This window comes from Schistocerca serialis, chromosome 9 (assembly GCF_023864345.2).
Source record: "Schistocerca serialis cubense isolate TAMUIC-IGC-003099 chromosome 9, iqSchSeri2.2, whole genome shotgun sequence".
Lineage (NCBI taxonomy): Eukaryota > Metazoa > Arthropoda > Insecta > Orthoptera > Acrididae > Schistocerca > Schistocerca serialis.
This window is the reverse complement of record NC_064646.1, coordinates 197390488-197406822: the sequence shown is the minus strand read 5'-3', so window position 1 is coordinate 197406822 and position 16335 is coordinate 197390488. Positions and strand designations below refer to the sequence as shown.

General features: G+C 43.0%; 1 protein-coding gene across 1 annotated transcript in view; it reads right to left on the bottom strand.

Moving 5' to 3' along the window:
* Nucleotides 1-243: 243 nt before the first annotated feature.
* Nucleotides 244-16335, bottom strand: part of LOC126419317 (junctional adhesion molecule B-like) — a 715524-nt gene continuing 699432 nt past the window's right edge. The window contains exon 6 of the mRNA XM_050086497.1: nt 244-2857. Coding sequence (XP_049942454.1) covers nt 2718-2857 — 140 coding nt within the window. The 3' untranslated portion in view covers nt 244-2717. The remainder of the gene's footprint in view (nt 2858-16335) is intronic.

Sequence of the window (16335 nt, the reverse complement as noted above, 5' to 3'; positions counted from 1 at the left end):
CGATTCGAATGCCCATACAGGAAGAGTTTCAAGTTTCCCCATTGATTTAAGACCATGTCCAGTGGCAGCTAATGTCTTTCATTCCTTTGTGTCTAATAGTTTCTTTAATTCTCCTTTAACTTCTCCAGTGGTCTCCTACATCTACAACTGGCATTCTACGTGGGTAAATAATACCAAAGATTCACATATCATAGTAGTGTTTTAGGTAGTTTATTTGCCAAAGGAAACGTACAGAACGTTGAAATCAAAAATAAGAAACATTTAAATAATGATATCTTCAGAGTCATCTGCTGCATCACTTACATATTCAGTTGTATTAACATGAGGATGGAAGAGTTTTTTCGCATTTCACTTGATATACATATGACTATATCATAAAATCGTCCACCGTCCACAAAGTCTATTTTCGACAGTCTTACATACAGATAAATGTTTGTCGACAGTCTTACGTACAGATAAATGTTTGTAAATAGTATGTATGCTTCACCTCTTTAGATCCAAAAGTAGACCAGAATCGTTTTTCACTTACACTCACAGATTTAGTTTAAGCATTAGCGGGTAAATGTTAATTGCGTCCATGAACTGAATTGTCTTTAGTTCTGCGTCCTCACCGAACTCAACGGCGACGGCGGCAACGAAGAAGATGGAACTATATAGATGGCGCGCAAACTTCTCACTGTCCCAGCCTAATCACTTTAGTCTGAAAGCGCCACAGCCAACGATGCGTCTACGAGGTTCGGATCCCATTTATGAAACTTGGAAGATCGTTGTAATTAAACTTAACAGAGATGTAATTACGATGCTATAGTGGGAAAGTTTGTAGTAAAACGTAGATTTAATGGCTATTCTTTTTTTCCAGAGATATGAGCGTTCTGTCCTCGTTCTCGATTTTATAGATATCCCGAAAGTAAGTGTGTGAAACTTCTGCGGGAAACTTGACTGATTTTGTTCCTGTTCTGGAGAGATACCAGCAATTCATTTATGCGAATGTTCCTTGCCTTACGACAAACACAGTTACAGGAATTAACAACGTCCGTTGTAGCCAGCATTTCTGGTGTAATTATCCCCTGAAGCCTATTTCAAATTATTTCTTTGGAATTCACAACAGAGGTCCCAGTCCAAGTTCTCCAACGGTGGTAATCATCGTAATATGTCATCTACAGTGATTTAGTGAAGTAATTTAAGAAATATAACATCTCTCAATTACGAGAAAATAAATAAAAATCTTACCTAACGAAGTCGTCAAAGGAATACTACGAGAAACAAAATTCGAAACAGCAATGATTTTTATGACTATTAACCATTTTCAACACATAAAAAAATTCTGAATTGAAAGATGCTGCCTTGGCCAGAGCGCACATGTGCCTCACAAACGGAAGAAAACGAGGAGTAACGGAAAAATGCTGCTGCAGAGGGTACTAGTAGGGCGTAAGTTGCAAGCAACACAACAGATTTTCAGTTATAAATGTAGAAACATTGAAATAAAAATATAGCATTGACGGTTAGGAAAAGTCTGAAGTTATAGTATGTAGAGACAAAACTGAGAAGTTGAAAGACCAAAGAATAAGAGGAAGAAGAGAACAGTAGAAGAGAGGGAAGTAAAAAGTGAGCAGAATTTACGAGTAAATGCAAAATCGATTTAACTTTTCAAATGCGATTCTTTCGGAAAGAAATAATGTACTGTAAAACTAATCAGGGGATTCTTAATATTTCTCTGTGGTTAATTATACTGAGAGAATATTTTTTTGATGTACGTAGTAAATGATTAGTTCTCTTGTTTTACTCACTCTGTAAGATATGGGGATTCTTTGTTCTGATTCTCTAATGGAAAGATGTACATTTTCAGTGAAATGTCATGAGTGAAGAAAAACTGTATATAGGAAATTGGATTTAATAAAGAGAAGTCGGTAAATATTCCAAATAATGGAGAAACTTTGTTGATGAAAAATGCAGTTTCACCTCTCTTGTCGTGAATTTCGTATGCTTAAGCCCGTCAGTAGTGATTCGTTAAAAAGTCCTGCAGTTCAGAATATAGCTTATTGATCGATTTCGTCCATCATCAAATCACGTCTTTGATACTGTTCAATGGTGGCATCTCGTAGCCACAGCAGGGAGTGCCTCCAGCTTTGCAAAAAAATTGACACGACTCCTGTAAGAATAAGTATTAAGCTACACGTTCGAGACATTAGCAAAGGTAACTACGATAAGTTACAGTTGCAACTGCAATGCCGAAACGTTACGTAGGCTTGAACATCGTATGGCATCGGAAGCCATAATAAAATACAACGTCGGCTAATAGAGTATCACCGCAGAATATTTTTAAATATTGCACGTTGGCTCCTCTAGTCCCGGAGGCGGTATTCTGTTACGATACCGGTATCAAAAAATTTTCGTTGCATTCGACTTATCGTCACCGAACGATGTAAGGAACAAAAACAGCAAGCTCCGCAGGTACCGGACAGTTTCACGTTTACGGCAGCTGACCTACAGATGCGCCAGCATTCTGCTGTCGGAAAATATCCGGTGAGAGTAGGAAGGGTGTTGACGATAGGACGAAAGTGAGAGCACCTTTGGTCGAAACACCGGCCTATTCCACTCTCGGTTCCGCCCGCGAGGTGCGGGCAAAGCAGTACGTCTTCGTACTGCCGTCACGATCACGGACAGGTGTTGGCGTCCTTCGGTGGGCCTATCCGCCGCCCCCAGGCACCGCAGCCGCCTCACGGCAGAGCAGGAGCGGCGAGGGCGGTCGCCAGCGCCCCCAGCAGCAGAGCCTGCCCCACGACACGCCGGAGGCCCTGCGGGGGCTGCACGCCGCCGGCGGAGTTCTTGTCGCGCTGCATCGCCGCCGGGTGCTCACCTGCGCAGAAGACAAGGCGGAAGTTTGTTTAGTAATTAACAGTTCGGGGAGAGAGGATGGAAGGTGTGTGGGTGCATACGACACGCTGTTTTGCTGCGGGCGACATTCTGCGGAGGTACAAGATGGGTGTTTGGTCACGTTGATCATAGTCCCATGCACCCACAACGAAAGAACAGTTACACAAAAACTGATAATCCAAATTCAGATATCTAGTAGAAATCATTCAACTATCTGAATTTAATTTAATTGTGAAACAAGCAGAGAGAAACTCATTAAACTTCGAAAAACTTGTAAAATTACATGGAATGGGTACAATAAATAGTCAATACCTGATAAGTGGGAAATGTAAAAATTACATCGCAGTATTCAGTTCCAAACTTTGTATGCATCCGGTAGAACGCTAACAGAAGATATAGAAAAAGAAAGAAAACATCAAATATATACAGGGTGTTACAAAAAGGTAAGGGCAAACTTTCGGGAAACATTCCTCACACACAAACAAAGAAAATGTTAGAGCTCATTTTAGTTTCGTCATTCCAGCGTGATCAAATTGTAAATTTTCACAATCCACATGTGTGGGCTGACGAGAATCCGCACGCAATTGTGCAATCACGTCATCAACACAGATTTTCTGTGAACGTTTGGGCAGGCATTGTTGGTGATGTCTTGATTGGGCCCCATGTTCTTCCACCTACGCTCAATGGAGCATGTTATCATGATTTCATACGGGATACTCTACCTGTGCTGCTAGAACATGTGCCTTTACAAGTACGACACAACATGTGGTTCATGCACGATGGAGCTCCTGCACATTTCAGTCGAAGTGTTCGTACGCTTCTCAACAACAGATTCGGTGACCGATGGATTGGTAGAGGCGGACCAATTCCATGGCCTCCACGCTCTCCTGACCTCAACCCTCTTGACTTTCATTTATGGGGGCATTTGAAAGCTCTTGTTACGCAACCCCGGTACCAAATGTAGAGACTCTTCGTGCTCGTATTGTGGAAGGCTGTGATACATACGCCATTCTCCAGGGCTGCATCAGCGCATCAGGGATTCCATGCGACGGAGGGTGGATGCATGTATCCTCGCTAACGGAGGACATTTTGAACATTTACTGTAACAAAGTGTTTGAAGTCACGCTGGTACGTTCTGTTGCTGTGTGTTTCCATTCCATGATTAATGTGATTTGAAGAGAAGTAATAAAATGAACTCTAACATGGAAAGTAAGTGTTTCCGGACACATGTCCGCATAACATATTTTCTTTCTTTGTGTGTCAGGAATGTTTCCTGAAAGTTTGGCCGTACCTTTTTGTAACACCCTGTATATATTCTTCTTCGCAGATGGATCCCTTAGGACCACGCATAATCAACATATGTTGACCTTCCATTTTGCCCAGTATTCCTTCATACGCAACGAATGAGCTCGCTTTCGTTGCGTAGACCGCGTATGTCGGTCAGTTTTTCTGTCTTCTTCCTCAAAACCCCGTGTGCTTGTGACTTTTCTAATTTCATTTCTGTCATGTAGATTGCGAGCCCCTAATTCTCACAGGTCCTTTTTCGTCTGTTTGACCAGTTGAGTCTTGTAGTTTTGTTCTTTAAATAGTATGGTTTTTGTGCGTTAACATGTTTGAGTCCATTCTTTCTAAATATCCCATGAATTGGATTCTTCTCATGCGCATTGTGTCTGTTATTTCGGAGATATTTTTATATATTTCTGCATTGGGTTTTGGATAATGCACACAATCTTTAGTTCTTGGTCCTAAGATTTTCCACGTTATTTTGCGTTCCTTCACTTCCAACATGTGTTCTGTGTTGAAAATTTGATGTCTCAGATGCGTAGAGAGCTTTGGAGTTAATTACTGTTGTGTAATGTCATATTTTGCAGTTCCACGAGAGACTCTTTTTTGTTGTAAACGTGTTTTGCTAACTGAAACGCCGTCTCCATTTTCTGGACTCTTGATCTGACAGATTTCTTTTCACTACAATATTCTGCAATACATTCACCTAAATATTTAAATTCTTTTACTAAAGAGATGTAGTTATTACCAATTTTGAGATCAAATGGTGCATCTTTGATGTCAGTCATAAATTATGTTTTTTTCAAATGAAATTTCTAATCCTATTTTGCTGTCTGCTCTTTTAATAATTCTAGTTGTTTCTGTGCATAGGTTACGTCTTGGGCGATGCCTGACATGCCTGAAGAGATACGCTTGAAGTTCTTTGATGCAATAGGTACTGCGATAACGAAAAGTTCAGCAGTTTATTCAGTTGAAGAGGAATGGATATCTATGAAAAGCGCAATCATAGAAGTTCGAAAGAAAGGAAGGTAATTGCGAGGAAAGCACGGGTAACAGAAGAAATACTTCAGCTGATTGATGAAAGAAGGAAGTGGAAAGATGTTCAGGGAAATTCAGGAACACAGAAATACAATTCACTTAGAAATGAAATAAACAGGAAGTGCAGGGAAAGGGAGGCGGAATGGCTACATAAAAAAGTGTGAAGAAATCGAAAAGGAAATGATTGTCGGAAGGAATAAAACACGTATAGCAAAGCCAAAAAACCTTCGGTGAAATTAAAAGCAAGGCTGGTAACATTAAGAGCGGATAGGTGGAAGGAGTACATTGAAAGCCTCAATGAGCGGGAACATTTGTCTGTAGACGTGATTGAAGAGGAAACAGGAATCGATATAACAAAGATACGAGATCCAATATTACGATCAGAATTTAAATGAGGTCTGGAAGACTTAAAATCAAATAAAGCGAAGGAACAGATAATATTCCATCGGAATTTCTAAAATCATTGGGAAGTTGCCACAGAGCGAATACTGACGTTGGTGTGTAGAATGTACGAGTCTAGCGACGTACCCACTGAATTTAGGAAGAATATTATCTACACAATTCCGACGATAGCGAGGGGCGACAAGTACGAGAATCATAGTACAGTCAGCTTAACAGCTTATGAATCCAAGTTGCTGACAAGAATAATATACAGATGAATGGAAAAGAAAATTGGGTATCTGTTAGATGATCAGTTTGGCTTTAGGAGACGTAAAGGCACTAGAGAGGTAGTTCTCACGTTGCTATTGATAATGTATGCAAGACTAAAGAAAAACCAAGACTCGTTCATTGGATATGTCAACTTGGAAAAAGCGTTCGAAACTGTAGCATGGCGGAATACGTTCGAAATTCTGAGGAAAGACGAGTAAAATACTATACGTACAAGAGGGAAGAGGGAAGAATAACATCTGAAAACCAAGAATGAATTTCTCGGATTAAAAATCAGTAAGAGAGTGATCTAGACTTTTGTCCCTACTCTTCAGTATATATATCAAAGAAGCAATGACAGAAATACAAGCAAAGTTCAAGAGTGGAATTAAAGTTCAAGGCGAAAGGATATCAATGATAAGATTCGCTGATGATATTATTACCCTCAATGAAATTGAAGGAGAATTACATGATCGGATGAATGGAATGAGGATTCTAATGACTACAGAATAAGGGCTTGGAGTAAATTGAAGAAAGACGAAAGGAATTAGAAGTTGCAGAAATGAGATCAGAGTGAAACTTAACCTCAGGATTGGTGATCACAAAGTAGATGAAATTAAGGAATGCTGCTACCAAAAAAAAATGGCTCAAATGGCTCTGAGCGCTATGGGACTTAACATCTATGGTCATCAGTCTCCTAGAACTTAAAACTACTTAAACGTAACTAACCTAAAGACCCGGAACAAAGTCCAGGAACCCGGGCGTGGGAAGTGAGAACGTTACCGCACAACCACGAGCTGCGAACAATGCTGCTACCGAACTAGCATAGTGTCCATGACGGAAGGCTGAAGGAGCACATCCAAAGCAGACTAGTAGTGGCAAAGAGGGGATATTTGTGAAAAAAAATCTACTAGTATCAAAGATGGGCCTTTATTTCAGAATGTGCGTTTGAAGTACAGCATTGTGTGTTAGTGAAACATGGACTTCGGGAACACCGGCAAAGTAGAGAATCGAAACATATAATATGTGGTGTTACAAAAGTAAGGAATGAGGAGGTTCTGCAGAGAATCGGTGAGAGAAGGAATATATTGAAAATATTGAAAAGAAGAATGAAGAGGATGGTAAGACCGATTTCCACCAAACTTGTTACATGTGTCACTTACTGTATGCAGAGAATCGCTGTGGAAGTAACAGCCACCTACATACAAATGGGGTGGGGTGGAAGGGAGGGGAAGCAGTTTTGCCTCAAATGCGCTAAGACTCATACCCTCATGAACCCATTATTTGAGATTAAGAGCGCATTGAGACTTCCATCAAACGTTACACATAATGGCAAATCCTTCCGAAACTTTCGTGTCACAATCTGAACAAAATGATGAAAGAGAAAAAGGTGAAACACTCAGCACATTTTCGCTGTACATGCACAGTAACTGCAGCGTGAAGCATGACATTTGAATTCATTACTTCTTTACACATAAAGCTACTCGCGACACATTTCACACACAATATTCGTATATACCCCTGAAAGAATATACGAGCAAAACATTATTGTTATACAAAACATTGATCAGGAGGTATGTCGTTACAAATACTGAGACACAAGGATACTTCTGCATCACGAATGACTTCTTATTTATTGTATTGTGTTGTATAGAACTGGGGATCTAGAAACGGCGGACAAGCTTCGTCCCCGCCGTAGTCCACAGTGGTACACAACCCCACAACAGGCTACGGCAGTCCACTCACCCCACCGCCGCCCCACACCGCACACCGAACCCAGGGTTATAGTGCCTGCGACGCACTACCTCCGCTGTCTGCGCCCCGCACCACTGTCGCGCGGTGGAACAGATTGCGACGGCGTCTCGACGGTACGCATCGTCTGACCAATACACGACTTGCCACATGGACACGGAATCAGGAACACGCTGGCCTTCCTCAAACCGAGGTCATCTTTGGCGCTCCCGACCAGTGCACGAGTTTTATTCGGAGGACGCAGTTCCGACCCAGTGTTTCTTCAAAATGCGGGCGATTCTCCCCGAGAGTGCACCTGTATATAGAATAAACGCAGTGCCTACCTCCTCCCTGGTGATTTCACCCATCTCCACATGTTGTGCTGTAGAGGTTCGGCGAAGCGCACGTTGAATCTGTCACTCTGAGTACCCATTATTTCTTCGAAATACAGTTCTCAGATTCCAATTCCTGCGTCAGAGATAGTGCACGCCCTATGTACTAGAGTTTTAAGTACCCATTCCTCTGTGAAGAGTGGTGGCAGCTGTCTGCGTGAAAATACAGATCAGTGTGCGTTGTCTTCCGATACACCCCATGACCTAGGGTGCCGACAGCCCTTCACTTGACCAAGACGTCAAGGAAAGGTAATTTACCCTCCGTTTCAGTCTCCATAGTGAATTTGATGTTGGGGTGTATGGAGTTTAGATGTGTAAGGAAGTCAAGGAGTTAATCCATACCATGTGGCCAGATGACGAACGTGTCGTCCACGTAACGGAAAAAACAGGTAGGTTTCCATTCGGGTGATGACAGGGCTTCCTCCTCGAAGTTCTCCATGTACAAATTCGCTACCACCGGTGAGAGTGGGCTACCCATGGTGACTCCTTCCGCTTGTTCGTAGTATGCTCCATTAAAAAGAAAGTACGTGGATGCCAAGACATGCCTAAAAAGTTCAGTGGTCTTCTCGTCAAACTTGTGACTAATCAATTCTAGTGACTGTCGCAGGGGTACCCTCGTAAACAAGGAAACGACGTCAAAACTCGCCATGATATCTGACTCCTCAAATCTGAAGCTGTCAAGGCGTTTAACAAAATCCACGGAATTACGGATGTGATGAGTGCATTTACCCACATAAGAACTTAATGTTCGCGTCAGGTATTTGGCCAACAAATATGTAGGTGCCCTGATGTTGCTGACAATGGGGCGTAATGGTACCCCCTCTTTGTGAACCTTCGGGAGACCAAATAGTCTAGGCGGTACCGGACCTTGGGTAACAATTTCTTAGCGTCACACTCCGGTAAATCTGCATCCTTGAGAAGCGACCTCGTCTTGTTCTCCATCTTCTTTGTGGGGTCAACGCTGATCTTCCGGTAGGAATCGTCATTTAGCAGGCTCTGCATCTTATCAGTGTAGTCCTTATTGGGGACAACAACTGTAGCATTGCCTTTGTCAGTCGGTAAGACAACAATTTCAGAGCGCTGCCTCAGACCACGAATGGCCGCCCTCTCTCTACTGGTGATATTTGACTTCATCGGCTTTGATTTCGTGCACTGGTGGGGAGCGCCAAAGATAACCTCGGTTTGAGGAAGGCCGGCGTGTACCTGATTCCGTGTCAATGTGGCAAGTCGTATATTGGTCAGACGATGCGTACCGTCGAGGATCGATGCCGTGAACACCAGAGGCACACTCGACTGATGTATCGAGCAAGTCGGCGGTCGCTGAACATTGTTTGTCGCATAATCACGCTATGGAGTATGAACGCACGAGGATTCTGGTACAGACGTCGAGATACTGGGACAGCGTTGTTAGAGAGGCCGCCAAAGACGACCTCATAAACCGTGACTGTGGCTATAACCTTAGCAAGGCTTGGGAAACAGCGGATGGGTTAATCAAGAGTAAATCGATCAAACGTACAGTTGTGACGACCACAGCGGACAGAGCCATCACTCCGACGTCATATCAGACGCCGTCGCAATCTGTTCCACCGCGCGACCGTGGCGCGGGGCGCAGACAGCGGAGGGAGCATGTCGCAGGCGGAGGGTATTTAAATCGCCTGCCGCCGCGACCGAACCCAGTTCCATCTGAGCAGCCATAGCGTACGGATCTCCGTGCGGGCACGTTCACAGGAGCTCAGTCCGTCAGTTCACCTGATGATGGCGACATGTATGATCGCCGAAATATTGTGCCCGTTGGACACTGTAGATCGGCAGTACACCCGTGGATATTTTGATTAGGGGAAGAGATATTTGATAGACAAGAAGTAGGATGGAGGAGATAGGCTCTGATGGGAGAGGAGGAGATAGAGGCAGAGAGGTATAGGTAGATAGTGGGATGATGAGGAGATGGTGAAACTGATGAGGACCAGATGGAGAGACAGAGCGTAGGAAGAATTGGGCAGCGAGAAGGAGTGGAAAAAAAATGGCTCTGAGCACTATTGGACTTAACATCTGAGGTCATCAGTCCCCTAGAACTTAGAACTACTTAAACCTAACTAACCTAAGGACATCACACACATCCATGCCCGAGGCAGGATTCGAACCAGCGACGGTAGCGGTCGCGCGGTTCCAGACTGAAGCGGCTTTAACCACGTGGCCACACTGGCCGGCGAGAAGGAGTGGAGTACATGTACAAAGAGAGGAGGAGAAAGAATGGACAGAGAAAAGGAAGAGGAGGAGATGGACTGAGACAAGAGAGAGGAGACAGATGTATGGACAGAGAAAGGAAAGAGGAGGAGATGGAACAGAGGAGGGAGTAGAAGCGAGAGGGAAAGAAGGAGATGGAGAGGGAGAGGTGGAGGAGAAGGTGAATAGGATGAGGGAGGAGAGACAGAACTGATAGGAGGAGATGAACGAAGAGAGGGTGAGGAGGAGATGGAATCAGAAGGGGAAGAGGAGACGTATAGAGGAGAGAAAGGCAGATGGATAGAGAAGAAAAGAAACAGGAAGAAATGGACGCAGATAAGAGAGAAAGGAAAGAGGAGAAGATGGAACAGAGAAGGGAGTGTATTCCGTAGCTGTTCAGGACCGCACGCAACAGGTTAAAATATACGACCGAAACGCCATATAGAACAGGTCTTATGACATGTGTGGTAAGTATGTACTTTTATTTGTTGAGCTCAGCCAACCAGTGGTTCGACAACAATGAAGAGGAGCTCAACAGCTGGGAACAGTTACGGGCTGAACTGAAGAAAATGTTCAGCAGCAACCAGTAGCAAGTCCGCTTAGCGGGAGGACGACATATCACCAGGTCCCAACATCATGGGGAATGGGGAAATGATACAATCTAGCATAAAGAATATTTTGGACCTATTCCACATCGTAAATTCGACTATGAAAGAAGCCGGCGAAATCTCACACTCTGTCAAAAGAGTCGCAGAAAACATGTTCCAAGCGCTTTATTTTACGGATGTAACAAAACAGAAGAATTCAGACGGTGACAGTGAGCAGAGGAAAGGCAACAGAAAACGTATCAAACGATAAAGGTATCACCGACTGCCGAATGTAGCCCTTTGGCGGTTTTGAGAGGCTACATTGAGCTCGCATCTCTCATACGCCAGATACTAAGGGGAGAGAAAGTGGAGATAGGAGCTAGAAATGTCGGATCGTTTACAGAAGAGATAGCGTCTTTGAATGACGGCACGATACATCTGAAACGAATAAGGAATGTTGAAGAACAGGTCTGTCGATTTTGGCACCAGTCTACACCACTAATTAACTCGAGCTTATTCCGTGTCACTCAAACGACAACAGAGAATGTAACCAAAAGCAGATACAGCCAACTTGATTGTCTCAATGTACGATCGCACGATGCTGAAAAAGCTCTTTACAAGAACGTAAACAATTATCTATTCTTCTGGGACTTCTGACTAAAATGTATTCAATAACTTCTGTTATTTAAGTAATTTAAAATATAGGATGTAGTCTTAAGAATAATATTGGTACGTGTATCTGCATACCCTGCTATTAAAGCTCCTTATTCCCTCCTAAACAGCGTGTCCACTATTAAAGTTTCAATTTCACAACACTGTAGAAAGAGAACCACTGCTCAGAATTGGACTTGTGCGGCATATTAGTGACGCACGGGGTAACGTATTGGAAAATAAAAATAAAAAGGATTAACGAACATTTTGGCGCTACAATCGATTTAAAGTAAATGGAGTCGGCTGCAAATGACAAATGAAACGCAATGCGACAGTAGTTGGACATAACATCGTCCGTACTGTTCAATGCACATGGCTGTTCAAGATCGGCATTCAACACTTGTGGCAGTCTTGGCAATATAGGCCCAGCCACCAGAGCAAGTTCGTAACACATCGGTTGGGAAAAGTCGGTTTTTAGATGTCCTGAAGCTAAAAAACTGCATTCAAATGAAAATGACATTGGTTTTTATTTTCCTGGGGCCAAAAACGCATAAAAACCAAAATAACATCGGTTCTGTCGTGAAACTGGAGCAAGACATCTTAAATATACTGTCAACCGTTTTCTGCCTCAAGTTGATAGCGAGAAACAGCATATTCCACAATATATCGCCGTGTCCGGGCGTTGGTGGTTAAGGGAGGGGGTAGGGATAGGGGTCACACACAGGTCGCGTTGGGCAACGCTTACCTTCAATTGAGCTACGTTCGTAATTGGATCAGTGAACACATCTTTCAGACAACCCCATAGCCATAAGTCGCACGGATTAAGATGTCATCCGGATAGCCAGGCTGTAGGGAAATGACGGCCGATAGTTCTACCATTGCCGAAATGCCTCTGCTTCGCTGAATGTGCCCCATCTCGAATAAAAATGATCCTTTCCATAAATCCACGTTCTTGATGGATTAGAATGTCGTTGGTGCGTAAAAGACTCTGATAGGGTTTACCATTCACGGTAGACCTATCAGGACTCATCTTCTCGAAGAAATACAGCCCTAAGATAAAGTATGCCGTCAACCTGTACCACACAGTTACCTTTGGAGAATGAAGTGATACCGGTTACGCCCGTGTGTATTTTATGTAGCCAATATTCTGAAGAAGAAGAATGGGTAGCTTTGAGGGATGAAATAGTGAAGGCAGCAGAGGATCAAATAGGTAAAAAGACGAGGGCTAGTAGAAACCCTTGGGTAACAGAAGAAATATTGAATTTAATTGATAAAAGGAGAAAATATAAAAATGCAGGCAAAAAGGAATACAAACGTCTCAAAAATGAGATCGACAGGAAGTACAAAATGGCTAAGCAGGGATGGCTAGAGGACAAATGTAAGGATGTAGAGGCTTATCTCACTAGGGGTAAGATAGATACTGCCTACAGGAAAGTTAAAGAGACCCTTGGAGAAAAGAGAACCACTTGCATGAATATCAAGAGCTCAGATGGAAAACCAGTTCTAAGCAAAGAAGGGAAAGCAGAAAGATGGAAGGAGTATATAGAGGGTCTATACAAGGGCGATGTACTTGAGGACAATATTATGGAAATGGATGAGGATGTAGATGAAGATGAAATGGGAGATATGATTCTGCGTGAAGAGTTTGACAGAGCACTGAAAGACCTAAGCCGAAACAAGGCCCCCGGAGTAGACAACATTCCATTAGACTTACTGACGGCCTTGGGAGAGCCAGTCCTGACAAAACTCTACCATCTGGTGAGCAAGATGTATGAGACAGGCGAAATACCCTCACACTTCAAGAAGAATATAATAATTCCAGTTCCAAAAAAAGCAGGTGTCGACAAATGTGAAAATTACCGAACTATCAGTTGAATAAGCCACGGCTGCAAAATACTTACACGAATTCTCTACAAACGAATGGAAAAACTGATAGAAGCGGACCTCGGGGAGATCAGTTTGGACTCCGTAAAAATGTTGGAACACGTGAGGCAATACTGACTCTACGACTTAACTTAGAAGAAAGATTAAGGAAAGGCAAACCTACATTTCTAGCATTTGTAGACTTAGAGAAAGCTTTTAACTATGTTGTCTGGAATACTCTCTTTCAAATTCTGAAGGTGGCAGGGGTAAAATATAGGGAGCGAAAGGCTATTTACAATTTGTACAGAAACCAGATGGCAGTTATAAGAGTCGAGGGGTATGAAAGGGAAGCAGTGGTTGGGAAGGGAGTGAGACGGGGTTGTAGCCTACCCTCGATGCTATTCAATCTGTATATTGAGCAAGGAATAAAGGAAACAAAAGAAAAGTTCGGAGTAGGTATTAATATCCATGGAGAAGAATAAAAACTTTGAGGTTCGCCGATGACATTGTAATTCTGTCAGAGACAGCAACGGACTTGGAAGAGCAGTTGAACGGAATGGACAGTGTCTTGAAAGGAGGGTATAAGATGAACATCAACAAAAGCAAAACGAGGATAATGGAATGTAGTCGAATTAAGTCGGGTGATGCTGAGGGAATTAGATTAGGAAATGAGACACTTAAAGTAGTAAAGGAGTTTTGCTATTTGGGGAGAAAAATAACTAGTGATGGTCGAAGTAGAGAGGATATAAAATATAGACTGGCAATGGCAAAGAAAGCGTTTCTGAAGAAGAAAAATTTGTCAATATCGAGTATAGATTTAAAAGTCAGGAAGTCGTTCCTGAAAGTAGTGTAGCCATGTATGGAAGTGAAACGTGGACGATAAATAGTTTAGACAAGAAGAGAATAGAAGCTTTTGAATTGAGGTGCTACAGAAGAATTCTGAAGAATAGATGGGTAGATCACATAACTAATGATGAGGTATTGAATAGAATTGGGGAGAAGAGGAGTTTGTGGCACAGCTTGACTAGAAGAAGGGATCGGTTGGTAGGACATGTTCTGAGACATCGAGGGATCACCAATTTAGTATTGGAGGGCAGAGTGGAGGGTAAAAATAGTAGAGGGAGACCAAGAGATGAAAACACTAAGCAGATTCAGAAGGATGTAGGCTGCAGTAGGTACTTGGAGATGAAGAAGCTTGCACAAAATAGAGTAGCATGGAGAGCTGCATCAAACCAGTCTCAGGGCTGAAGACCACATCAACAATATTCTGTAATTTGGTTTATTGGCAAGTTCTTGGAGATAGAAATGGGCTTTGTCTGTCCATAGGATATTCTACGGCCATTCATTGTCCACTTCCATGGGAACAAGGAACCCGGAAGGAAAGTTTGCTACCTGGCAGGTCAGCAGGTCCAAAATGGTCCAAATGGCTCTGAGCACTATGGGACTCAACTGCTGTGGTCATAAGTCCCCTAGAACTTAGAACTACTTAAACCTAACTAAGGACAGCACACAACACCCAGCCATCACGAGGTAGAGAAAATCCCTGATCCCGCCGGGAATCGAACCCGGGAACCCGGGCGTGGGAAGCGAGAACGCTACCGCACGACCACGAGATAGGTCAGCAGGAAAAAGCACCAGAAAATGAATGATTTAGTATGGATAGCAATACAGGATTTTATGCACCGTGCTCACTGGCATGCTCAAGGTTTGGGCACACTCTGTCTGCACGTCACTCTCGACCTCTCCTGCGGTACAGTGGCCATATTTTCGACAAACGCCTGATGAACTCCTTTCCTCCCTCTTCCTCATAGCACTTCAGAAGAAGCTGTCTTTTCGGATTTTGCAACCATTTTCTCCAGACCTTTAGTAGACATCGAACCAATGCCTTTTTAAATACCCTTGAGTGTCCGCAACTTCTGTTGGACTACTGGCGCACAGTCACCGTTCTAGTAAAAGAGCTCTGCCAACAGCCTGGAATATTTAAAGAAGGCAATCATGTTGGAGGCAAGCTGAACAACAGCTTAATATTTCAGTTGTTAATCCCTGATGGCTTGTATTTGTCGTCCACGCGGGTCCTCGTGCCCGCCCCGCCGTGGCCGAAACACACAACTCATAGCCGAACCGTAAACAGCAGTCCGCCAGCTCTTGAAGCTCTCGACGATTAAGTTTAATTCTGCGAAGCCGCTCGTAATGTCATAAAATTCCTCTCCCAAGTATCTCCAGTTGGAATTTCCTTTACCTCACTTCCATCCCTTTTCTAATGTTTGGCTCAAAAGAACTGCAACTCTATAATAGGGCAAATCTGTAACAACTCGCTCTGCTCCTTGGAGAGGAGATCTAAGAGTGGTTAAAGTGAACATTGCAAGTTTTCAAAAATAATGCGCCGTCTACAAAAAAAAAAAAAAGTCTTAATCCTTAGCGGAGGGAGCACCATATGGCTGAACATAATCTTTTAAATATACTGTAAGCTCAACAGGTGTCATCGTTTACTTGCATGAAACTTAATATGTATGTTATGAATGTGTCTCCAGTATCAAAGTACACGTGTACAGCGAAGGAAAATTAGTTCAAATGGCTCTGAGCACTATGGGACTTAACATCTGAGGTCATCAGTCCCCTAGAACTCAGAACTACTTAAACCTAACTAATCTAAGGACATCCTACACATCCATGGCCAAGGCAGGATTCATACCTGCGACCGTAGCGGTTCCAGATTGAAGCGCCTAGAACCGATCGGCCACAGCGGCCGACAGGAAATTAGTGAGGAAGTAAAATAAAGTAGAAGAAACAACAGTAAGTTATAGATGTAGCAAGTACTGTGGAGTCGCATATTCCAACTGGGGAGAAAAGAACCTTATAGCAGATCCTGACTGAGAGTAGGAATCAGTTTGTAGCCCTGAGACTTTTCTGAGATGTGTAACACTTGTGCAGATGCGTCAGCAGCTGTGCAGTTCAGTCCCATACACAGAAGTTTTTTAATTACGTAATAATCAAGTTTCCGCTCAAGGATTAATACTATAAACTTAATTACGATTCCAATTATA